Raw genomic sequence first — 27063 nt, forward strand, 5'->3', positions numbered from 1 at the left:
GTTTGTCTAGGTGTCGTTGAATGGAAGCAGAGCCTTCTGGTATGCCAGCGACACCTCTCCGTTTTGTATCATCAGTGTTCCCTGCATTCTTCCAAATGATTGGAAGTTGCATTCCTCTTTTTTCTGGTAAGAAATTTTGCAGTTTTTCTGCATCCTGTTATAGATTCTTGATGTTTCCTTTCTGCTCTTTTTTTTCTCTTAAGTCTGTGTATTGCTTCACCTCATCTCAGTGTCTGTACTTCTCTCCAGCTTGAAAGGCATGTTGACTTTACAAATTCTGTTATGTTTCTTAATAGGCACTGTGCTTTCAAACTAGGGAGCTGGATCTTTGGTTTCATGCATCAGTGTTCAGTAACCTGTTTTCTTTGTTTTGAGGGTCTTACTTTCTTCATGATCTATCATAGAAATTTTATTTTCTGTTTTAACAGATTGTTGTTTGAGCAAGCTTTGTGATTCTTGGAGTTGCTTTAAAGCTGCCTACGGGTAATCAGAAGACAGACTGGTATAGATATATCTCAGGCTATTTAAAACTGACTGTGCTATACCTTAGTCATAAGAATAAAGCAAAATGCAACATTCAAACAATATTCTAATCAGAACAAGGCAACTATATAAGTAGGGAAACTGAGCATTGTAATTTCCTCGTCATGCGTTGTAATTTGGTCACTGCTTTTATTTCAAAATTGAAAATGCAGCATGCTGTTTTGGATAAGATTTTAACTGAGAAATTTTACAGTGTTTCTTGTTTAAGGTGTTAACAGAGTTAATGTACTGTGTTTTAGTCTCAGCAGAAAACCTGGAGAAGAGCCTGAAGCATATGGAAAAGCAACTCCAACAGCTTGAGAAGGATTTGAAGACATTTCCAGTTGCTGAAGATAAGCATGATAAGTTCGTAGCAAAAATGTCCATATCCTTTGGAGTATTCTTTAGAAAAACACATACAAATAGTTTGCAATAACTCAAACTTTAAATTTATCTAGCTTCAGTTTGTAGCATATATTGTTGAAAAAAAAATCTTTTCTCTTAAAAGCTAAGTACATGAACAGCCTTATTAATGGAGTCATCTGTAGTGAATGGAATTGGGGGGAAAATGCTGTTAGGTTTAACTCTGTATGTAGGTGTCTTACTGGGTGATTTTTCTCATAAGAGTATATTAGAGGAAGATGTGCATCACTATGTATTTGTTCTTTAGTGTATGAATTACAGTTCAGAATAAGTTTGGTAGATGCAACAATTACAACAAAAAATTTCTCCTATTGCTTAAATGAAATTTACCTTCTGACTATTTATTCCAAGCCCTCCACCCAACTGAACTGCCTGTCTCCCTCATATGTGACAGGAAGATATTTAATCAAAGTCAAGGAAATTGTTCTCTAGCTTAAACCTCTCTACTGACCTTTGGCCACGGAGAATATCCTAGGAGCAGAAATATCAACATACATAGAGAGAAAAGTTGAAATTCCCTTACCAGGCATAGTTAGTTTATTATCTAACTGGAAGTCTACTTTGCTATGTATAAAGACAGGAGGACTCAGGAGACAGTTATTCATTGCTCTTGATTAATCTAACTCTATTAAATAAAGGACAGCAAGAGACCCTAAAGGTAAGTAGCTCTTATCACTGCTGCATTAGGGCCAATTTCCTCTTCAGAACACTTGCTGCAACCAAATCATATATAACTTGGCTTTAGGCCTTTCTCTGGACTCTGTAGTATCTGTAACCTTCCACTGTTACTACTAATCTTTTCTGTTGTGGTTTATTTTGTTGGTGAAGCTATTCTTTGTTATTGTTCTTGTTGCTGTTGTTAGTGACTTTCTTTTCCAACTCAGTGTGGTTTTGAGAGATTTGTTGAAACTCACTAGCACGGTGTCTCTATATTGTGAAATGTTTTTGCATCTGAAGAAGCCAGTGGTATAGAAGAGAACTTGGAGAGTTCTAAATTTTCTCCATAAAAAAAAAAAGATATAAAAGAAGTTAACAAAAATCATTTGGGATTGAGTGAAGAATAGCCTGAAGATATAAGTTTCACTTAAGAAGGAGAGCAGAGAGCAGTGAAGAGAAATAAATCTGTGCTAATGTCCAACATCTGAAATTCCAAAAATGATTAAGTTGAATGCCTAATTTCCTTTTGTGTTACTGACACATTAGGCATTTCTGGAACTTGATGGCAGAAAGTTAGTGGAATACTTTCATAGAAGGTTATAAATTGCATTTGAGACAGAATAGGTCACAGTTGTAAAACAATAGTGTAAGAAGTTAAAATATGATATTCAGATAGGTAAATGGGTGGACCTTGTCAGTAAATGCCATAACTTTTCTCAGAGTTAAAATTCCATCCCCATATATGAAGACTATTAGAGCAATTTACTGAGCTCTTAGAAAGGATATTGATCATCTCAGGAAAGGAAGAAATGTCCTTTTCAAGCATTTCAGAAGCAGTACTTCAGCAATACTGCTGAAGATTTAGATTATCATTGTATGTCACGAAGATAAGCCATAACCAAAAAGTTAAATTAGTTGTTTGCAAGGGTTGTCTCCGGAGAGATCTTTGATTGAACCAACTGTGCAATACTTTGTATGAAGGGATGATCTCAGCTGAACTTTTTAGGAGTTTCATTAAAATAAAATAATAAATTAAATAGCAATAAATCCCCAGACTTGAAAAGATTTAAAAATCAAGTCAAGTATTTACCCTTTGGATGACATATTCTTATATGAACTAAGGTAGCGTTAGACACCAGAAAAATTGGAGTTGAAAAGATGTTCTCTTTTAAGATGGCTGCAAGGAGAAACTGAGCTGTGTAGCTGTAAATCTGGTTTCTGTGCCAAGAAAAACTAATTTAGACTAAATAAAAAGATCATATATATGGGCTCAGTCTATATATATATATATATATGTGGGTGTGTATATATATATATATATATATATATACACATATATACAAGATACACTATTAAGTGACATGGACATTGTGGTGGGTTTTATTGTTTTTTTGTCTGTTTAAGGAGAAACCATTCCTTGCAGAGCACAAATTATGCCAAGACATTCAGTAGAGCATAACTGAATATCCATGCATCTTTCAACAAGATGAGTTAACAAAGTCTTCCAAGAAAACAGATTTTTTTAAGGGAATAGTAGAATGACTACTTATTCTGGTATAATTTATAGTTAAAAAATAAAATTGAAAAACTCATGCCAAAAAGCAGATACTAGTAGGTACTAACAGAAAGGCAAGTGCATTTCAGTGACTATGAAATAGTACATCTAGAAGAAGAATGTTAGGAGTTCTTGAGAACAACTGTAGTTAAAAACAATCAGAAAGCAGAAATAAGTTGCTGTAAAAATCAGTAATAGTCTTACATCTTGAGTACTTCCATCACCCCATCTCTGAAAGTATATTGTACACCTATTGATGTGGTAGAGAATGGTGACAACAGTGATCAACAGAAAGCAATAATTTCAGCAAGAAGGATGTTTAAATAGATTAGGACTCTGAAGCTGGAAAATTAAATGAGAATTAGTAAAGATACTTGTAAATTTATCTACCATGCAACAGGAAAGTTAGGAAGGTGTTCATTATTTCTTGTAAATAATTAGGAATAAAATCCTACTTCAGAGATGATAACATACTAACAGGAATGTTTACTCATGCAGAACACAAACTGCAGCATTTACTTTCAAGATGTTGTAGAGGTTGACAGCGTAGATGAATTTCCTTTAAGGCTTAGATAGTCAGCTAAAGATACTGTGTCTGGAGCTTAAATACATTAGTCCTGAGGTAGTTTTAGCTCATAAAAATCAGTAACCTGCAGATTCTTAGAAGCTAAATACTACATAAGTTGACTTACCATGCTACACTTTTTCTATTTCATTCTTGTTTTCTCCAATCACTGGGTATTGATTGCTGTTAGAAACAGGTGAGATGAATATTTTATCATAGTCAGAATAAATCAGTGCAAGTAAAACCAGCTACACTACGTATTTTGTTATGTTAGGCTATTCAAACAGTATTTTGAACAGAACATATTATGAACGGGAATAGTTTGCCTTCACCTACTACTTCTCCCAGTACAGAGGCAATAATTTCAGAACCGTTAAGTTGCATTTGGTTTCTAGTAATTTCTGTGAACACACTAATTAAAGAAGCTCACTTTTAGAAAAGCAGGAGCTTCAATAAATTACGAAGCAAAAAAGGTTTGATGGAAAGGTTAGATAATCCTGCACAGCATGATGAAGCCTGGACGTGTCTTGACTTTTATTCCTATGACAAGGAAAGCTGAATGATGCTGAAGTCTTGAAAGGCATGCAGCTCATAAAGAGAAACCAGTAGGAAATCTGAAAAAGGAAGGATGGTGCTTTGTTGGAAATAATTTTTCATCTTGAGTACAATTAGGCTTCATGGACAAGCAGGCTATTACATCCTGTCACAAATATCACAACCCAAAGGTCCCTAATGAACTGATTAGCATTCTTGTTTCTTCAGGAAGTCAGATATATGCACAGTTGGTGCACCCTTTTATTGACAAAGTCTATAATTATTAATATTTCTCTTATACATTAAACTGTGCTAGTTTGTCAGTGATCTTATGTATACTAGCTGAGCAGAAATTACAGTCGTTATTGTAGTTCATTTGTTTGCTTTAATTAGGACAGTCAAAGAATATTGAATTGATATTGATTTATAGTATTAAATTCATTCAGTGTAATGTTCAAGAAAAAGCACAGTGAACAAAATGCATTTGTATGTTCAAAATAAACATTTAGTGGGTTTATGAAGAGAATTTAAATTACATGATGAAAGCTTAATTAAGCAGTTAATCAACATCTTCTGTATCAGTTTAGCTTACATCTAATGATTTTCTAAGGAGCAGTTGAGAAACTCTTCACAAATTTTATCCTGTTTAACCACTGAATATATTTATAAAGCTGATTTTCACACAAGTTTATGCAACTAATACTTGAGAGACAGTAAGTTGGTTGATACCTTTCAGCTAGGAATACAGTCCTTTCTTTTTGATCAATTCTCTGTTCCTTTTTCCTTGTTGTTTAAGTGAATTTGTTAAGAGAAGGAAAGAATTGAACTTAGCCTGATTCGAGTGAGGTATAAGAAACCCAATTCTGTACATTGCCTCTAAACTATTGGTTATCCAACCAGCCATATAGTTGGAAATTTATTCTGTACGGTGTGAAGAAATAAGACATCCTAGGATCCTAAAGGATTTTCAAGATTACAAGACCAGAGCTGGTCAAGTGAAAAAGGACTGCATGTCACTCTTTCAGAAAGGATCAAGATGTTGACTATGTGGGCATGTAATTAATAGGGTTTGGGCAAACTGTAAATTTAACTTGAATTATGTAATTCTTTTATATATTTTCTATCTGGTCTGGACCTCAGACTCATTAACACTGGTTTTGTTCATAAATACAAGGGATATACACACTATGATACAAATGTATGTCAATTTTTTTTTTAGTATTATATTTAATATAGAGGTAAGATTGAGTGAGTAAGTCAAGGAAAAGGAATTATTAGACAAACACTCTTCAGAAGATACTAATTTAAAAATCTAAACATTAGAGTGTCTTTTTTGAACTACTGTATTCAGAGAAGAAATTTTACTGTCGATCCTTGCTGTGTACATAAAATGAAGTCTTTGTGACATGTATTTTTCAGATAATTGCAACTATTTCCCCGAGAGCTTCATGTGGGAAATGCTCGCTGGAGCCCTGCATAATTTGTACCCTCTGGCCTTAAAATAAATAAATAAATAAAATTAAAAAATTGTTCATTGAAATCCTGGTTTGAGGTGACCTCAATCTACTTACACCAGTCTTTGAAAAATTTGCTGTGTTTTTACAGAGACTGTTGCTGGCTTATATAATGACAGTCTCAGTTCCATTTTGAAGATTGTGTTGAAATGCATACAGCATCTGTGCACTTATTAATCTTTTGTACTTATGCAGGATCAGATTCCTTTTTGAATTGCCTATGTTTAATACATGGGTTAGTTTGTCAAAATGTCACATGCAATGAATGTAAGGTCTTCTGAGAAAATGTTTGGAGTACTAACGTAATTTGTTGTCTACCGTAGAGTAACAGCTGATTTTACGTCTTGATACACTCCACTATATTAGTATTTTACATAGCACAATATATTAAAATCAATACAGCTTTAAGACAAGCAGTCCACTATGAAAAAAGCTGCCATGAATATGCAAGACCAAATATATAGTATATGGAAATTCCACAACAGATACTACTCATTTCAGCCCTGCATTGCTTTTCTCTTCCAATAATGAGCAGAATGATGATCTGTAGTCCCATGAGTTCCAAAAGGCTGTCCATGAAGTGAAGCCATTTCAGAAAAAGTTAACAAATAACAAACTTCTTGATTTGCTTTTCCTCCCACCTGTGTTGCAGCTTTGCTGTACTTCTGTTTTCATTCATCCAAAGCCAATGAATCGTGTAGCTGATAATGCACATATATCAACCTGTTCATAATAATTACAGTTGGGATTGCCGTGCTCAGTAGTATTCCCTGTTGCCTCCAGTTTAGCTAGTACTGGCTAACAAAAGCTGTATTTAAGGAAAAAAGGAAGAGGACTTATTAAAAGTAGCTAAATTGAAGCACAGTCTCAGTAGAATGCCAGGAGCTTAGGGTATCCCATAGCATACCAGACAGAAAATAAAAATCTCAGAATTCTCTGTCTGGGAATGAAATACTGCATAGTAGCACATCTTTCCAGAATGCTGCATTTTGAGTTTAAAATTTTGCACCATGTATTTGAGAGGAGTCAGTTCCGACAGCTTAATATAAACATTATATAGACACTATTAGCATAGTTGTAACTGTACTTACATCTTGTAGAATATCACAGATCTTTCTTCTCAAAAGTTTCCTTTTTAGTGTATACTGGCTTATCATTCATTTACAACATTAAATATACATTTTATTTATATTTTTAGCTTTTGTAAGATTTTTTTTTTTTCCTTCCTAGAATGCTGAAGAAAGTTACTGGCAGGTTTGATAAATGGCATTTATACCTATTGTCAAAAAAAAACCAATTTACCTGGTTTTCCTTTAGCATTCCAAGCTATGGAAACAAACAAGCTCAAAAATGCAATAGATAGTTATTTCTATCTAAGTTCTATTGGTGATATAAGATTTATATACAAGTATAGTATGAAAAAAGATTAAGATGCAAAAACATTTTCCTTGGCTTAACGTTAATTTTTGTTTCCTACTGTGGCAGCTTTTTTTTCTTTCTTGAACTGCTGACATTTCTTTAGCTGGTCCTAATGTGTATTTGTGCCATGCTTTGTTATTCATAATTCCTTTTTTTTTTCTTTACTTAATATTTGGGCAGCTGTTGCATACTGATCTCTCATCCACTTTCCTTGCTATCCCACCAGTAAGTTTTGTGCATGTTGGGGAATAAGTAAAAGAATGTTTTGAAACTAAGTATAACAAACTATAAAGACGTCTTATAGTGAAGATCAAATGGGATTCGGTCTCTAAGCTAAACAAGTACATGGTATAAAATTTGAAGAGTAAAAATAATCACCCAGTAGTGAGTTGTTCCTATCAATTTGAAATAGCAGAGATAACAAAAATTCTATTTCTTTGTTTTTAATTCACCTAATCAAAAATCCCATTCTTCATAAAAATAAAATGGTAAATAGTGTATGTATTTGTGATATAAAATAAACAGTTAATTGTCTTTTATAGTAATTGCAGTGGGCAGTGGGAGAAAAGGTGAAGTTGTTATTTTTTGTCTTTTACATTCTTTTCAGGAGCATGAAGAGAACATAAATATTTGTTTAGTTGCTTTTCCATTTATGTAAATACTTATGAAATTGTCCCACAGACCAACATGCAGTATTTCTTCTTTGAGCTTTACAAAGCCATGAATAAACAGTTATTTTTTATTTGATTCCATTTGCTATGCAGTATTTTGGTGCTTTTTATAAGTTGTCTATCTTTTTTGGGAGTAGTTCTGTTGTTTTCACCTCTAATTTAATTAAATTGTATTTGCATTGTAAATAGCCTTGGAAAGCATAAATTTCTGATGCAGTCACTAGAAATAAAATCGGAAGCAATACTGTTGCTATATTACCATTCTAGAGAGCTGTTAGGATGAGGGTTTTTTCTCTTGTATTTATTATTTTTAATACTGTTTTTTGCTGACATTTCTATTTTTACTGTATTTGAAGTAATAATTACAGTATTTCTCGATATGTTAAAGTATTCCAGTTAGTTACTGATATCTAAATTTCACTTTGCTTTTATATATGTGGCAGAATGGCACGCATTTTAGTGAAGTTAGCTACTAGTTCTAAATCAAATTATATAATTCATATATTTTTAAATGAGTATATTTTAGAAATATTTTCTAATTAACTAAATTACATGTTTGACCTTAAAGATAATTGTGCATATGTTCTTAAATGAACTCAGTACTCTTGCAGCCTTAACAGCAGCATACAGCTTTCTAATTCATGCCAAAGAAGATTTTCAGAAACTTTCAGGGATGCATGAGAACATGGAAAAACTGTATCAGAATGTGATGAGGTATTTTGCAATCGATCTGAAGAAAGTTTCAGTGGAGGAGTTTTTGACCGACTTAAACAACTTCAGGATGATGTTCATGGTATGGTTTGTTTATTTATTCCCTAACATTTCTTAAAAATTACTTTTGTAGTCTTCAAATTCCTGAACAAAATAAAATAATTTTCTTCTGCCTCAAAAAGCATCTGATGCACATTACAGAAACTTTTTTTGTTCCTCCTAAATTCTGCTAAGTTACGATAATTAGATTTTGAGTTATTATTTTTGGATTATTTCTTTTTGAAAGAAATGGAAATTCTTTACAACGATGAATGTAATTTAAATCTGAACATCTTACATTTATTTATAATCTGAATAGGAAAAATATGAAACTCCACTTTTCTTAAAACTGCTTTTTCTTTTTAAAGGATGCTTGTTAGTTATTTAAAAATAAAAAATAGCTGTCATTCTATGTATCCTTTTCCCATACAAAATCCAAATCCAGAACTTTATTTTATTTAATGATAATGTTCTCTGAGTGTTTGTTTTTTATGTATTTTTAAATCTTTCTTATCTCGCCTTTTAAAGAGATGATCTTTTGGGGAGAAGTAGCAAAGAACTATTTTATAGTTTTTAATGTCTTTATTATCTGTGAGAAACAGCCATTAGACTGATGCAGGTTATTTTTAGATAGCTTTTCATGTATAAAGCTCAATACATTGTCAAAAGCATAATTCAAACTCACTTTCAGTTAGTAGATGTTTGCTTTAGAGTTATCTAAAATAGTCATAAATTGAGGCTAGTTCAATATTTCTTATATCACAGGCCATCATCCTGCAACCATTATATATAAACATATATATAAACTTTCACAACTAGTGCAATAATAGCTCAGCATAAAGGTTTAAAGTTTTTTGAAAATATAAATTTTTCTTTAGATATTTTTTTGAGTCCCAGCATATTTTCATTATGTTTACAAAAACTAATAATAATAAGCATTATTTAATCTCAATGTGGTGTTCTTATTATTCTTTGTTCTTATTATATCCACCAAAATATGATTTAAGAAGTTTTAACAAGTTTTCCTTCTTAAAAGTGAAGTAGAAATTTCTCAAACAGTATTTCTTTAAACATTTTTTTAGAGTTTTTTAGGAGCTCACTATATATGGCTACAAACAACTGTCTTGTCAAATTTCAGGATAATCAGCTGTTCTCCAAAAGATATTGCAAGTTCTTTTATCACTGCCAGTATACTTCTTCTGTAAGAAGGATGATTAATTTGATGCACTTCAGAATACATAAACAAGACTGGCACAACCCTCAATTTCAAATACCAAAGCAAATTTAGGAAAGTCTGAAACACTTATTTGGAGCTCCTCTTTAGGCTTAGTGAGGATCACTGTTCTGGTTATTTACAATTATGCTCAGATTGGTAAGGTTATGGAGGCCAGGAAGAGTTTGTTGATTTTCTGTGTTTTTTGTGGTCATTGTTTCTTTTGTTTGTGGCTACTTCTGATTACATGGCTTAATTTGTAAGCTATGCTCCTGCAGGAAGGAAATCTTAGAATCAGCTTTGTGATGCAGACTGGTGCAGTGATCAAACTCTTCTGTTGATCTGTTGAAAGACTCAGTTGCTCATTCTGCCATCTTCACATTGCAGCCTAACACTTATCATTACAATATATTTAGGTTGCTCCCGTGTTTCCCAGTTTTGTTTATTTGTTGTTGTTATTTTTTAATGTTTTCAGACTTGTCAGAGAGTATAGTCAGGAAAAATACTCCTGTATATACTGAAACTTGGGTGAAATTCCTTTGCCCTTCCATTTTGAGGAAAGTACTTAAAATGGAACGCATATTTAGCAGAGGTATTAGGATGTGTAAAGATTATTGAAGCTCTGCTGCTTCAGAATTCAATGACTAAAATTCTAGAAGGTGCCGTCTTCAATTAAAATAATTTTGCTCAGCTAGCTACATGTTGCATGACATTCAACAAAGGTAAGTGCTGGATCTGGGTCCCATGCAGTGACATAGAATTTGGGAATAGCGGCTAAAAACTTTCCCATCAGAAAAGGGCCAGGAGGTCCTGGTTGGCAACTGGCTGAACATGAGCCAGCAGGATGCCCAGGTGATCAAGAAGGCCGATCACATCTAAGTGTCCATCCTCATGTATGCAGCACTGCTGAGCCATGCCTCGTATCCTGTATTCAGTTTTGAACCCCTCACCACAAGAAAAATACTGAGTTGCTCAAGTGCATGCAGAGGAGAGCGACAAAGCTGGCTGAAGGAACTAGGAAAGAGGTGTTCCAAGGAACAACTGAAGGAATTGGGGTTGTTTAGTCTGGAGAGGAAGAAGCTGAGGGGAAACTTCATCACTCTCTGTAACCATCTGAAAAGAGATAACAGCAAAGAGGGTCTCTTTTCTAAGGTTACAAGTGGTAGCAGTGAAGACACTGACTTACGATGTGCCAGGAAATGTTTAGATTGGGTACTAGGAAGAATTTCTTCCTGGAGATGGTAATCAAGCTTTAGAGCAAGTTGTGCAGAAAAATGGTGGAGCCTTCAGCCCTGGAGGTATTTAAGAGATGTGTAGACATGGCACTAAAAGACATTATTTAGGTAGGTTAGGTTGATTGTTGAACTTCATGGTCTTGAAGGTCTTTTCCAAATGATTCAGTGATTCTGTATGCCTGACTTCTCAAACACACACACCAGTTATATTTTCCAAACTGTTGCTAATTTGAAACCCAGGAAACCTATTTCAAAAATTCTAAATGTTATGAAATAGTTATATTAATTTAATAGTAAAATTATAATTTTTAACCCACATCTTCTATTTAAATCCTGTAGAATAAGAATTCTAAGTGCTCAGATTCATCTTGAACTGGAGATACAAAGTAGTGGTTGTCCTTTATCTTAATTTCCCTATAGTTGCTTTCCATAAAACTAGCACAGATACTAAGAACCTGCTTCACAGCTGTGTTATAAAGATAGATTCATTAATGCTTTGAAACAGTTAGTTGTTATTGATGAGCATGATAGAAGAAACCTTGAGGAAAATTAATAATTCTGTCTTGCAGAGCACAATTTGAAGGCTATATGAAGAAGGTGTGTAGATAAGGCATGAAACCACTTATCATTCAATGACAGTAAACAAAATATTGAGTAGTTGCTTGGGTTTTAGCCTATTTGGAAAAGATTTTTGGGATGCCTAGTGTGAGACACCTGAGGCCTAATTTTCAGAATTGTTTAGAATGGGTTTTGATTACTGACACAAGTGAAAGATGTTTGGAAAACTTAGCTAAAAAGATGTTTAAACTTAGTGCTACACCATTATTGGATTCTTAAATAGTCTAAAACAAAAGTACAGCTTTACTCATTGCTATGCATGGGAACATTAAGTTATGTCATCTCTGTTGTTCAGCAAAGCTGACAATTTAAATACATTTTTATTCACTTAGGATACTTTTGTATTTTTCATTAATGAAAACTAAGCAGTTTAAAATCTGGAGCCATAGTTTACAAGTTAATAGCTAATACTGGAATGCACTTTATACTTCAGTGTTATCTGTTAGCTGTAGCAACTAACATTAGCACTCTGTGACTACCAAATCTAGTGCATATTTGTTTGGCTGAATCCAAAATACGGGTGAAGCACCTTACCTTCAGTGCTGTAATGCCTGCAGATAAGTTCCCAATACACTTACTGCAGCATCTTATTTATCTGAAATGTCTGTTCACCTGTGCTTTCATACTGCTGGATGTACTGCTAGTAGGCTCACTCCTTCCCTTGAGAAAAACAGCTTTTTGAAATAATGTGAAGCAATTGTAATATTTTTCCTCCTTACTTTTCTCTAATGGTTAGAATTTTCCTGCCGTAGTGTGTTTTGGAGAAAGCAAAAGATTTTTTTGAATCAGCAACTTTTAAGTGCAACACAGCATAGTAATCGCAGAACTACAGAAATCCCTTGCTCCTATTGCTACTAGATTGTTTTGCAGCAGAAATGACAGAAAAGTTTGAATCAGTGCTATAGTAAAAGCATACACACAGAAGAAGACATTAACATTTGTTTCCTAGACTCTAGAGCATTTATCTTCTGCATTATATAAATATTTAAAAATCACAAACGATCCAGGAAAGCACAACAGTGAACCCAAGAATACCTCCATCCCAGAAACTGTAAGCCTTGGCATGTTATGCAAAATAAATCTACTTCTGTAACCCTTCTGAACAATATCTTTGTGTACTGTGTTGGTATATAGTAGATGTGGTCAGACTGTGTGAAGTGTTTTAGCCTTTTTGAGCAATCTAATATTAAGACATCTAGTTTTTGAAATGCAAATGGCATGAGACGTAGAACATTTAGGGTAGTAGGGTATTATTTAGAACATTTTAGGCTTTGTTTACAGGAGATAGGCTTCTAAATGTATGCATCTGCATCTTGCTTTATCTCATAGCATGTGGTCAGTTTTTGTTTAATTGTTGCTTTCAAAGGAGCGCTGTCACCTCAGCTCTGTCAAGCACTATGTCTTGGAGTGGTGTCTCAAGTGGTGTTTGAGGCATCATCAGTCTGAAATTCTAAGTTATGTCACCGGACTTGTGGGAGGCTGTTGTCCTACTGAGGGAGAGGCTGAAAGCAGGATGTGATGCTCCAGAGCAACCAGTGTGCACTGGATATGAAGGTGTGAGCTACTAAATTAAGTCCCGTCGATCATTTTAATTAGAAAGGAATACATACCTAAATTTGCATTGTTACAAGCTGAGTTCTACTATTTTGGGGAAAAAAAGTTGATGTGAAGTAGAATTTTCTTTGATTGCTCTGTTAGTCAACTACGTAATTCCTTTCTATAAAGTCCCCTTACAGAGTTTTGCTGTCTAGTTTATTTTATTGAGTGCTCAGTCTGAAAATCTGCAAATAATTTGTTAAAATTAATTCAATCTAGAACTTCAGCATTCCTTGGTAGGTTTCTCCCCATCACCCCTGTCAAGAAAATTGACAGGGGTGACCCTAGAGAAGATACTGGGGAAGTAAAGTTTTGCTGTATTTTTTAAAAAATCCTTTCATTTCAAAGTAATTTTTCATGATTGAAAGCTTTCAAATTTCAGTTTTCAAGGAGGAGCATTTTCTTTTAAAATCCATGTACATTTTTTCATTGTAAGAGAATAACAGAATGGCCTGGTTGGAAGGGACCACAAGGATCATGAATTTCTACCCCGCCTCCTTCCCCGCCACATGCAGGGCCACCAACCTCCCCATTTAATGCTAGACCAGGCTGCCTAGACCTTGCTGTGTGGAGCCTCATTAGATTCACCCAGGCCTTCAAGTCTGAAAAGTCTTATCTTTCATCACTTTCTATTGCATTGATGTTACAAGCAGTGCCTGTGCAAATATTGCTATAATCCATATTTATCTATGCTGTATTGGATCACAGAATCACAGAATAATGTAATGGCATGGATTGAAAAGGACCTCAAAGATCATCTAGTTTCAACCCCCTGCTATGGGTAAGGTCACTAGCCACTAGACCAGGCTGTCCTGGGACAGAAGAGTGAATTCTTCAGTCCATTCTTACATTTTCTCAAATTGCAGGCTTGAGATTTTTCTTCTAAAAACAACATCAAACAATAACTATCATTGCAAACATGCCAATCTTGCATAAGAACTTAAGAAAATTTTAAATATTTTGTAGGCGGTGACAACTTTGATCTGTTGTGAAAGATGGGATGTTGTATGTAATTGCAGTATGAAAAGAGAAAATTTATTCAGTGAAGAATAATATGCTGTTAGTTTTTCTTGTAAGACCTTTAAAATTACATTAAGAATCCTCCTTATATGAAACAACTGTAACATATGTAAATTAAGGAAAATTTTGAGCATATGTATTGGCACATGTATTGCAGCTGCAGTGCACTTTACATTGGATGTAACCCACATAGCTATGTACCAGCATACACAGCTGATATTAAAATAATGAAGTTTATCTTAAAAGCACTGTTTAGAAATATTATTGAAATTGATTTTTTTTTGTTAGTGTCTAGGTATGCAAAAGAATGATTTTAAAATTCTGAAACTCTGTTCTATTTTGGCTTCATTGGAAGATTTGTAGTACTTATTTATGATTCAAAATAAGGAACGTAGTAGGAATATTATCCAGAAAAATAGAATTTATAAACACAGTGAACTAATGCTTATGTATATAACAGTAAGAAAAATGAACTAATAAGTCACCAAAGCAATTTTGTTTCCTTTGTCTTAGTAGTATTATGAGGAAGAATAGATCTTGAAATTCCTTTAGAACTACAAGTAAAGAACATAAATTTATAGTTTTCTGAAAACAGGTTGTTTAAATATTTTGACTTCTTCCTTCACTAATATATTTATTTATAAGCTGTAATTCTTGCTGAAATTTATAATCCCATTTGGAGCCAATTAGTATGCTTTTAATGTATTCATTCTGAATTTGCTTGTTCTTCTGAATAAAATGTACTGTATGTTGAATGTAAAATATTTGATAAGATTAGTTAGAATATTGAATTTTTAAGTTTTCTTTGTTTTTAAGCTCAACTTTTGCTAAGAGCAACCCTTTTTTTGCACAGCAAGCAATAAAGGAGAATATAAGAAGGAGAGAAGCAGAAGAAAAGCAGAGACGTGCTAAAATAGCTAAGGAGAAAGCAGAAAAAGAAAAACAAGAGAGGCAACAAAAGAAAAAGCGTTTGTTAGAAATGAAAACAGGTGAGTAACGTAGAAAGGTAAGGTTGGTGTGAAGGTTGGTATACCTTGAATCACAAATAAGTTCAGTTATGCTGAGAACTTGTTATGTTATCTGAGAATAAATATTCTCCAAGTCATAAAGCCATTTTTATTTCTTTTAACTAAGATTACATATTCATTTTGTTCTTTTAAGAGAATGTCTGGTCTGAAGTACTATGGATTCTTCTTTGAATATGTCAGTTGTTATTCCACCAGGTCCCTATTGAAACACCTTCAAAGTAACCTCATCCATGCATTTTTAAAGTTATTCATTTATTCTGTGTTGTCTTTTCTACCAAGAGACTACAGACACTGTAAATTCCCTGTTAGTAAGGAAGATCTCTGATGATTCTCTATACTGCTATATTTTATCTTAGATTGAGCTTCTGGAATCCTTCAGAATGATATACGACTTTCAGTGTAAATTATCATGAGCTACTTTCATTTTTTCTGAGCAGATCTTGTTACGCAGTTCCCCACTCAATCCTTGGTTCTCACCTTTGGAATAAATGATTAGCTGTCTCTTCCACGTTTCACTAATATCCAGAGTAGATGTGTGCCTTGAGGTGTGATACTAAAGTTTTCTATTAAGATAGAAATCAAGAGACTCTCCTCAAAACAAAGAAATGTAAATTTTTTAGAAGTAAATGTGACACTCTTTTAAAGTTCAAAGAATGTAGTATTGAAGACTTGAAAGAGGGTAAAAATAGTGGCTGCATTCTTGCATGTTTGGAAGCGTTTCAAAAAATTAGTTATTCTTCTCTAAGACGTCGTAAGAATGACTGATAGTGCTTTGGATATACAATTGATAGTCCTTTGGGGAAAACTAAAGTTCCTCACACTTTCGTTTTTCCTGTATTTGTGTTGAAACTTTCTGTGAAACAGGTTCCAGCGTTACAAACTTCTGAGTCACATGCCCACATGTGTATATGGGCCTCTGGTAGCTAAACCCACTCCTTCAACTACGTGGCTGTGAACAATATGTATTTGCCATCCAGAAATCATCTAAATCATTGAGTAAATAGCTACTTTGTCTGTTAGTAGGTTGTTTTCGTTTGTTTGTTTTAATTGATCACATAAATGTACAGAAAGATTTCTTTCCTTCGTTAGCAGCTACATAAGGCCCTCATCAAATGGGAAAAGAGAACATTGGAGTCACCTGAAACTATAAATGTATTGGATCTGATATTTGCTAAATTGGCCACTGCTGCTGTTGGTTTCTTTTTGTTGTTGTTGTTCTGCAGAGCTCTTTATAAGGTTTCTTGTGCTTGTCAGTTTGAATTGTCATTTTAAAAGTCTATTAGAAAACCCAAATTCTGGCAGTGGAAAGCACTTAAGGTAGATTTATTTGTCAAAAAGTACTGCAACAATGATATGAAAAGTGGAAGCTTTGGGGGAAGGGGAGGTTGTTTATTTTTCTACTTTGGCAGTTTTATTGCAACCATATTTACTAAGAAGAATAGCAAAGACTTTCAAAAAAAACCCACAAAAATTACTTTTTTCCTGCTGTTTTCCTTCCCACAGCTTGTTCACTGAAAGACTAAGTCTTCTCTTTAAGAATCTGTGAATCAATTAAAAAATATTTACATCTGACCTGCTGGCAAACATTTAACCAGACCCTCCCTCTGTCCAAATACATAAGCACTAATATCTAAGGGTGACAATGTGGAGTAACTGATTTTCTGCTACATTTCATTTCTTTATAGGGTTTCTAGATCAGATATTGGATTTGTAGGGACATTATTTCAAATGTTGTGTGAATGAAGCCACTCAAAATTCCTTGATGTCACCATCCCAGAAAACATTTTATTGCATTTAAACAGGTGCATACTTGAGAATAGTCTATATGTACTGACTGATTCTATAAGGCATTTTTTTAACTGGACAGATCACAGTGTACTCTGCATCTCTACTTTCAGTTTTCAGTAACATCTTGTTTTGACTGCAAATGACATGAAGGTTAAGCATGCCTCTGTATCACTGTCCTATATGCCACTTCTGATTTAACATTTCTGTTACACTTTCAAACAGAACTTTATTAGATTGATGCTTATTCTTAAATATTGCATTTTATTATCACTTCAAATTATTTTTTACTTTCCATCACTATCAGTACGTATTCAAGCAGACAGTCCTTAATGTTTGTACCCTAAATCTGATGTGAGTTTAAAAAAAAAAAAAGAAAAAAGCCAAAAACATAGGGCTACTTTTGTATAGCTAGTAGTGATAACCTACCATTGATTGCTAGCAAAGTGACGTGAACAAATTTGAGAGCCCTTCAGCAAGAGAAGACAGAATTGAATTTATTTTTTTTCTCTCTTCTGTTTTCTCTTTCTCTTCACTCATGCTCTAACAAGGTGGCTTAGTTTCTAGACACTTTCCAACCCTTTTTCTGTTATCCTTAAATTACATGATGTATAGTCCTTTAGAGAGCACATTCCCAGGCTGTAGCAGTGCCTTCAGCTGATATTTTTTTTCTTAGCTGCCAATTCTTTTCTTAAATATTAGAGCAGTCTTTTCTATAACTTGCTTTAAGTTGTGCATTTTTTCAGTGACTATTAGTTGACAAATAGTGACTACAGTGTGTTTACATTTTTGGAGTTCCAGCTTTCAGAGTGTATCCATTAATTCAAGGCCTGAACTGCTATCCAGTGCTTAAACTGGGTTTATTTCATCATACTGAACTTCTTTTGTTAACTACTGCTCTTTTCTACAACATAGATGCTTAAGTCTAGATTCTCTTTTGTTCTTGAAGTCCCATTCTTTGGATTGCTTCATCTCTCACCTGCTTTTGAGATTTATTTGAAGAGTAAGGTTGTCTTGTCTATGGTGTCACCAGATGCATGAGGCAATTTATGTCTTGAATAAGTGACTCATATAATGCTATAAAAAAAAAGTTAGCTATTTGGGGAATATTACTGACTTTTTTTTTTTACTTCAGATAAACCTAGGATCTTAACTGTACAAGAAAAATATGGATTTTACCTAACTTGTACTTTAATTGAACAGTAAGTTGTATACAGCATACTAGGACTGTATCCACCAGTCACATACCAAGTTTGTCTAGCACTACATAGATTGTATATTAACTTAAAAGGAACGTGATCCCAAATTTAAGACAACTTCTGATTTGTAAGTTATGGGTGAATACAGTCATTTCATCATTAGTAAGTGACACAATTCAAACATGAGAACTGAGGTGGTCCTACAATAGACCAGCCTTCTCCTGAACTTTAATAGTCTTCTTAGCCTTTGTTCTGCTTTTGATATAAAAACGATTACTTTGACATGTAGATTGCAACTTACATGCTGTCATTCGTACTTCTGGATCAGACTGCCTTTGGAATATGTTACACCAAGTTCAGCATTTTTGCAGTCATTTTCTAAAATTACGTAAATACACATAGTGTGTGATACATCTTCATAAAGCTTTTGCTTTGGTTTTTTTTTTATATTTAAGCTATAAGTATATTCATATTTTCTAAATTGTAAAATATGTTTAGGATCTTATGAATATTTTGAAAAAATTTGAACTTTGTAATCTAAATTCAAATTTCTGCTAATAGGACCATAGATTTTTGTTATCTATGTGGAATTGCATGATTTATTCTCTTGCAAGTTTTTTTGTGTGTGTGTGTGAGTGTGTATTTTTGAAACTTAACCCAATGCCTTATCCAAATCCATGTAAACTGTAGTTTGCTAACAGTCTGCGTCTCTACATCTTAGATAGTAACACTGCTGTGGCCTAATGATCACAGCTCAAATGCTTCCCTGTTATAACAGACTGAAGACTCACATAATATAGACGTAAGTTTCAGATATTCCTCTGAGTTCCATCCTAACTTGAAAGCCAATGGAACTCAGTAAAAAATCTTTACTTTACTTGCATCTGTGAAGACAGTCTAAACCATCACATACTATGGTTACAAAGGTAAATAACTTGTAGAAGGGGATCTTTATGTAAATATCACTTGTCTTTATACTATTAACATTCAGATATGTGCTTCCTTGTGTTGTTCAGATTCTCAGCAGAAAACACATCAATCAATTATTTTGATCTTATCACAGTGTAAAGAATCCTATAACTGTGGTAACACCAGCAAAATTTATTGTAATATAATTGAGAAGTCCATCATTGTGGCATCTTCATCGTGTCTTTCCTTGAACACTATTTAAACAACAAGCCACACTTTAGTCAGTGGATATTTACAAAGCATGCCCTTCCTTATGCTAAAGCAGTGAAGTGATGTCAAAATGATTTCTTAACATTCTATATGGGAAATCTGATGCTTAATTTGTTTTCATTGCTGTTTCTCAGTTTCACTTTTACCACAAAAAAACTGGGTTTAAATCCATATTTCAGTTGATTTAGAAAGTTATAGCTTAATTTGAAGTCAGTTTTGCAGCATTCCTTTTTGCAGAGCTGTCTGTATTGTTTACATGGTTTGGGGAAAAAGGGGAGTCACATGTTTCACAGATTTGCTGGAAGTGTTTTATGCTTTGATTCTTCTTTATTACTGTCAGCTACATTGTGAAATATGAATATTTTCATTAGTTGAGAAGTGCTCTGCAAAGCAAAAAGGCACTGAGTATCCCAGCACTGATAGTTTAAACAATGAAAACTGTAAACATAATTAGAATTCTGATTCCATCAGATAAAACTAAACAACAGCAACACTCCCTCTATTAATAGGTGCCCTCAAAGACCCTATTTTCCCCATCCAGTATAAGTTCATAAGGCCTCCATTTTGTTAATTTCATCTCGCTAGGGATGGAGAATCAATAGTTCTTAATGTGATCCTTCCCTCAGAGGGGAGTGAAGAATCACAAGTATTGCATATTATAAAAATCGGTTTCTGATTCATAACAATTGAAATGTCATCAGTGATTTCTAACATATGTTAATAATCTGTTGTCTGTAGGGTGATTTTCTACAAAATCTCAAGTTCTGGCCAACTGTAGGATTATTGCTATATTTGACATATTTTGGTATATATGTTTTGTGCAATTAAATTTACTGTTAAGTGGGCAAAAGTTCTGATAATCCTATATATGAAGAAATCCTGAAGGTATGACATTAATATCCAACAAGTATTTTGTGTAAGGTCTCTCTAGGGAATTTTCCCTTTCAGAATTTCCCTACCATTGTTAACACTTTCTACTTGTGCACTGACATTTTAGTTGCACCACTGATACTTACGTGTGTTCTCTTCAACAAGGGGACTCCCGAGGTAACATTTTTGTCATTTAGATTTATTCTTCAGGACTTAAGCAGAAGGAATTACAGGACTGTATGTCATTGTCTAGTCACTTACTAATATTAATACTCTGTGCACAGTTAACAGTAAGCTCATGATCAAGTTGGATTGTAGATGTAATTTTGCTTTATACCACTTGGAAGGAAGGCAGGAAGGAAAAAAGGAAGGAAGGAAAAAGAAAGAATGAGGAACAAGATGTGACAAAAATTGACCATGAATCCACAGGAAAGTAGACACAGGAGACACAGGCTGATACGTCGCTAAGCATGGAGCTTGTTTTTCAGCTGCAACTATATTGCCTTGGCAGAAAAGCATAAATTATTGAAAGCAGATGTTCCCTCAAGAATATTTGTCATGTTTGTACTTGAAACTAATGCGGAGAATGATAAATATGCAGGTATGTTTCATTAAAAAAAAAAATAGCCTGAAAAACAATGTGCAGTATGTCTTCAGAGGCCACATCAAAAGTTGAGATACAGCAAAACCTCATCGCATCTCACACAGTAGGATGTTCAGGGAATTAGATACTTGTAGTACAAAAAGGAATAGAACTGATCAGAGTGTATATTAGTTAGAAACCAACTAATAGTCATTACAAGTCATATTCTACCAAGATCTCAAAGGTGCTAAATCTTCTGAAATATACAGTAATTAGTTTATGCACTTGCTAGTAATCCATAGACTCAGAATGCAGCAGTTACTCTTCATTTGTATGAAGTATTTGTACTAAACTCCAAAAAAAAAAAAAAAAAATAGCAGAAGCATTTTTTTTTTTCTGAAAATTTTACTTAGAAGTGAAACCTATGGAGATAGTAGCTGAACGGCATTTGGGAAATTCATGTTTATATAAAGGCATGGGAAAAAATAAATGACAGCAAATTTTGAGTGAAAAAAATAGTCAAAACAAACAGCGCTCTTTAAAAAATATCTACAAACATATCTTTATTGACTTTTGTTCTCAGAGGACTTGTCATTTATGTGATAGCAGTAAGATTTCTAAAGAAATGTGTATAAAATGCTTGAAACTTTAAACGGTTTAAACTTTAAAAACAGTGGGAATCTCTGGAGCCATGTTTGGAACATTTTGCAGACACACAGATGATAGCAGTTTTTTGAGCATTCATTTCCAGGACACTGCGGCCTGTCCTGTTTAATATTTTTACTGATTACCTGGACCAAGGGATTGAATAGACCCTCATTAAGTTTACAGATGACACCAAGTTGGCAGAAAGTGTCAGTCTGCCTGGGGGTAAGAAGGTCCTACAGAGGGATGTGAATAGGCTGGATAGCTGGGCTGAGGCCAGTGGGATGAAGTTCTACAAGACCAAGTACAGGGTCCTTCACTTTAGCCACAACAACCCCACACAACACCGCAGGCTTGGGGCAGAGTAGCTGGAAGACTGAGGAAATGGACCTGGGGGTGTTGGCTGACACTTGGCTGAACATGAGCCAGCAGTGTGCCCAGGTAGCCATCCTGGCTTGCATCAAAAATAGTGCAGCCAGCAGGAGTAGGGAGGTGATTGTCCCTTGAGTACTGTGCTCAGTTTTGGACCCCTCACTACAAGAAAACCATCAAGGCTCTGTACTATGTCCAGAGAAAGACAACAAAGCTTGTGAAAGAGCTGGAGCACAAGTCTTATGAGGAGCAACTGAGGGAACTGGGATTGTTTAGTCTGAAGGAGGCTCAGGAAAGACCTTAGTGCCCTCTACAATTATCTGAAAGGATATTGTGGTGAGATGGCAGTCAGCCTTTTCTCCCACGCCATAGGACTAGGGGGAATAATGTCAGGTTGCACCAGGGGAGGTTCAGGTTGGATATTAGGAAATATTATTTCTCTGAAAGAATGGTCAGGTGTTGGAACAGCCTGTTCAGGGAAGTGATGGTTACCATTCCAGGAGGTGTTCAAGGAACACTTAGATGTTGTACTGAGGGACGTGATTTAGTGGGGAAAACCTGGTGAAACATGGATGGTTAGACTAGATGATCTTAGAGATTTTTTCCAAACTTATTGATTCCATTATTTTATAATTCCTACTCCAAATATTATCCCTCATCTCCTCCATAAGCAGGGATATATTAGAGTCCTCTTTAATCTCTCTCTTGAACTACTTGTAAATGCCTTTTATTCTTCAAGTACATTTTTTTTCCTTGAATCTTCATGAGTTTCTTCTTTCCAGTGGCAACAGGAAGAAGAAATCAACGTAATTACCAGAACATAATTTTCTTTTCCTTAGTCCAAGGCTGTAAAAAAGCTAAGAACCTCTTCTGCCATTGTTAGAAAGCTAACAGAAGACAAGGTCATGTCTCTGATTCTTCTTTCACACTGAATCTGTTGTTGCTTCTGTTTCTGTGCTGTTCACTGTGACATTTATCTTCACCAAGCAATACAGCAGTGGTTTTGCAGAAGTACAGTGTTATTATTGCATACCAAAATATTTGTATTCTGAAGCTAACAAAAGGTACTTTATTTTTCGAGCAGCTTCTGTTTACTGCAAACTGTTAAATGCAAAGTCTCTGAATCATTAACTGCTGGAGACTAAGACAGCATCCTTACATATTTTATATTCAACATTAAAATGTGTTTATTTTGACCTCTTTAAAGATGTTTCCTGCCAACAAATGCAAGGGTAGGTGGTCCTTTGAGCTGATCCTCCCCAGTATTCTTGTGCACTTACAGCTGCTAAACAGAAAGGGCCTTGCCTATCCAAAGCTGCATGCAAGATTTCCTGTAAGCTCAGCTGTGCCACCAGTCAGAATGTTCTCACTCCACAAGTGCAAAATAAGTGACTTTTGAAAGTTCCTTCAGCCCCTCATCACTGTAACACAGCTGTCAGTGTGAGTGATCATTGTGTATATTTTTTAATTTATTAGTTGCTTATAAGTTGGAATGGCAATAGTAATGCATTTCTCTTTACTCAATGAACTCCTTCAGAGGCAAATGGTAACAAAGAAACAGATGTTCATAGACATCCTCACATACAGAAGAATATCTGTAGCTGAATATAATATGAGAAGCTAGTTTCACATAAGAATGCAAATAGAGTGGTTCTAACTGCTTTCTAAATGCAATTGTAATTGGCAAGTCTCTGCTAATAGGTCTTTTTCATTTGTCCCTTTTTTTTCTTTTTACTCTCTGAAACAACAGCACTGAAAGTACTTGATCTTGGCTGGTCTGAAAGATGGATTGATTGCAGTCTTTCTTGTCAGTGTTCTCCGAGTTGAGCTGTAATGTGTAAAGAAAACAGAAATTATACACGAACAGTAAAAATTTGACCTCTTTGTACATAGCTGACTGTTCTATTAGCTGTCCAATCAGATCATAACCAGATCTTAATCTTAGATAACAGTGCTTAAACATGGTCTGTTTAGTTATATGTAATTAAATAGAAGTAACAAAAACTTAGCATTTGGATTAATTTAGCAGTTCTGTTTTTCTGCTAAAAAGAAAAAAATAAAAAGGAAGTAGGCCAAAAGAAGTTTGAGCTTTTAAATTGACTTCCTGAATATATTAATGGGTAATGTAATAAAGCACACAGTATCCTGTGTTGAGTAGGTATTATATGGAGGTAACCTATTTTATTTTTGACTTTTATTTTTTAGTTTCTGATGATTTAATAAAAAGGTAAACTACTTTCTAATGTAGCCATATTTAGAGTTTTCATTGTAGTTACAGAGCACTTGTTCTATCATTTGACTACAGTCAACAAAAGAAAAAAAAGAGTTAAATGCAATTTCTTGGATTTCAGTTTGCTCCCATTGTGCTCCTGTCTTGTCTCTGGGCACTTCCTTGAGTCTGGCTCAGACTTCTTCACACCCCACACCGCCATCAGATGTTTAGACAAGTTGACAGAATCTCCCCATGCCTTCTCTTCTCTAGACTCAAAGAGTCTCAACTCTCTCAGTATTTCCTCACAGGAAAAATGCTGCAGCCTAATGATCATCTTCATGACCCTTGACTGAATTTGCTCAATTATGTCAATTCCACTTATCTTCCAGATGTGTCTCACCAGCACTGAGCAGAGGCAAAGCATCTCCTGCCTTGTACAGCTGGCAGTATTCTTCCTTGGCTTTCTTTGCCCCAAAGGCACATTGCTGACTCCGGGTGATTTTTTCATTTTCCTTTATTGAACTTCATAAAGAATTCTGTCTAGTCATTTCTCCAACTTCAAGGTCCCTCTGAATGGGAACACAGCCATCTGGTTAATCAGTCATCCCTCTGGATTTTGCACTATATGCAGACTTCCTAAAGGTGCTCTCTGTCTCATCATTTTTTTCACAAAGCTTGAGAATAAGATGATTTGATTATTTAAAGGGAAATCGGGATCCAATAGAGATGCAGAAACAGGTGCCACACATCACCAAGGTTTTCTTTAATCACTTGTACAGAACCACTTCTATGATCACATTTTACCTTCTGGTTTTCCATGATATGAACTAACTTATAGAAATTAAATTGTTACCAACCTTGATTACAACAAATGAACTTAAAGGATTTGTGAATAATAGAAGTTTGCATTTCACTTTATTTTAACTTTTTGGAATTTGAATGCAGCTTTCATTCACATGCTCAGAGTCACAAACTACTTGTGCCCCACAAAATCACTGTATGACAACTACATGATGGGACAATTTTAGCAAAAGCAAACAAGAAAGAAAGAAACCCACTCTTGTCAGCTAGAAGATTTATGGAATTAGGTGCTACAGCCTGGAGAAGGCTGTAGAGTGACCTAATTTATAGCCTTTTAGTACCTAAAGGAAGCTTGTAAGAACAGGAGGGGAGTCAAGTCTTTGAAAGGGTAAATAACAGCAGAACAAGGGAAAATGGTTTTAAGTTGAAGGAGGGAAGAGTTAGGTTGGATGTCAAGGTATATAGTCAATGAATATAAAGATGTTATAATTATGAAATAAACAAGACAGTTTAGTAATTTTTAGTAAGTTTAGTAGATTATAATAATAAAAACAGAATAGATAGAAAGCTTACCCACATCCTGGGCTTGCTACAAAACTCCAGAGGAGGGATCTCCAAAAGAGATCCTTTCCTACTGGTAGTCAGCTTGTAAGTGGGTCTAGGTGAAGCCAGGCTCCACCCCTTCCAGCAGCACAGGTGAAGGCAATTCACCTGTGCTCCCATGCCTGACTCATGTTGCTTGCCTCAGGTGATCAATCAGAGGTTCAGGCCATGATTCAGCAATTCCCATACACAGGGGGAAGTTCTTTCTTAGAGAGTAGTGAGAGGTTGTGAATGCCCTGTTCTTGGAGGTGTTCAAGGGTGGGTTGGAGTTGCCTCTGAGGAAAGGCAATTGAATAGCAACATTCCTGGCAGAAACTGAGTTTAACACTTTTTAATTATAAAGGGAAAGGGAAATGTCCTTTCAGCCAGTCCAAGGCATACTTGACAGCTATTTCAACTTTGCACTTGTACATCAGAAGTTTTCTGCTTGTATTGTAAGAACATTCTTACAGCTAATTAGAGTCAAAGGAACACTTAACTGTGTTAGGAGTTATTGCTCTAATTCATGCAGTGTTACTGAAATTCTACCATTTTCTGGACAAAGCTAACCTTCATGTCCACCAACAATTTCTGTGTAAGAGTGTATCTGAGTGGAGTAAAGAGTCACAGTTTAGGGGGTCACAATAATGCACATTTTGAAACATTTTTTTCTCTGGAAAAGGAAGTTTCCTGTATTCTTGCATTGACTGTATGAGCCTTAATAAGAGCTCCTGACCTGTTCACGTGTACGTCTGAAAGTGCTTGAAAAGTTATGTGTCAGTAGTATGAATGTTTCACAGAATCTTACTGCCTGAGAATCTTTTCAAAACTGAGAAAATTGAACCAGTTCCAAACACTGGGGCTCGCTCCTGCATTGATGGCTTCAATTACCTCCCTGTCCCTGTTCTACACTCCAGAAATTAAGTTATCAAACACTACATCATTGCTAAAACTTTGCTCTTACGATATTTGGCCCTTTGTTTTTTACTCAAATTGGGACCTTTAATCAGTTGGGCATTGCTTTATGGGATTTGTTCTTACAGTCAATCATTATTCAAGCAAACTTACAGTGGAGCACTTGAAAGAGAAAAAAAAATGTTTTCTGCTTGCAGATTTTTTTTTCTTAAATCTCTTCCTAATCAGTGCTTAAGAGTATCTTAAGTTGTATCTTTTTCTCTCATGCTTAGCCTTGTGTGAATAATCTGGGAAATCTCTGCTGCTGTCCTAAGACTGGTATTCACTTGCCTCAGAAGATTTGTTATGTTACAGTGAAAGACTTGGCATAACTAAACCTAGAAGGAATTAAATTCCATTTCATCAAGAACTGGGCACAGTGTATTTGACCTGAATTATATCCTCAGCTGAAGACGAAAAACCAAAACAAAACAGTTTATATTTTAGTGAGAAAAAAAATATTTATTTATTTACTTATTTATTTTGCTAACTACTGAATTGTGAGACCGGGACTTGATCATTCAGACAAGAAGAACAAACCCAGTAGCTTCAGTGCTACAA

The 27063-nt window shown here is 34.7% G+C and overlaps 1 protein-coding gene and 1 long non-coding RNA gene across 2 annotated transcripts in view; one reads left to right on the top strand and one right to left on the bottom strand.

The window, feature by feature from the left end:
- Positions 1–27063, top strand: part of DIAPH3 (diaphanous related formin 3) — a 249057-nt gene that overhangs the window by 159735 nt on the left and 62259 nt on the right. The window contains exons 25-27 of the mRNA XM_048932696.1: positions 783–906; positions 8488–8653; positions 15146–15281. Of these exons, the coding sequence (XP_048788653.1) occupies positions 783–906; positions 8488–8653; positions 15146–15281 (426 nt within the window). The remainder of the gene's footprint in view (positions 1–782; positions 907–8487; positions 8654–15145; positions 15282–27063) is intronic.
- On the bottom strand, positions 22988–25639 carry LOC125687695 (uncharacterized). Its single transcript, XR_007374320.1, has 2 exons — positions 25540–25639; positions 22988–23781 (listed from the first exon to the last, which is right to left on the bottom strand). It is a non-coding gene; the product is annotated as an uncharacterized LOC125687695 (long non-coding RNA).

This window comes from Lagopus muta, chromosome 1 (genome assembly GCF_023343835.1).
Source record: "Lagopus muta isolate bLagMut1 chromosome 1, bLagMut1 primary, whole genome shotgun sequence".
NCBI lineage: Eukaryota > Metazoa > Chordata > Aves > Galliformes > Phasianidae > Lagopus > Lagopus muta.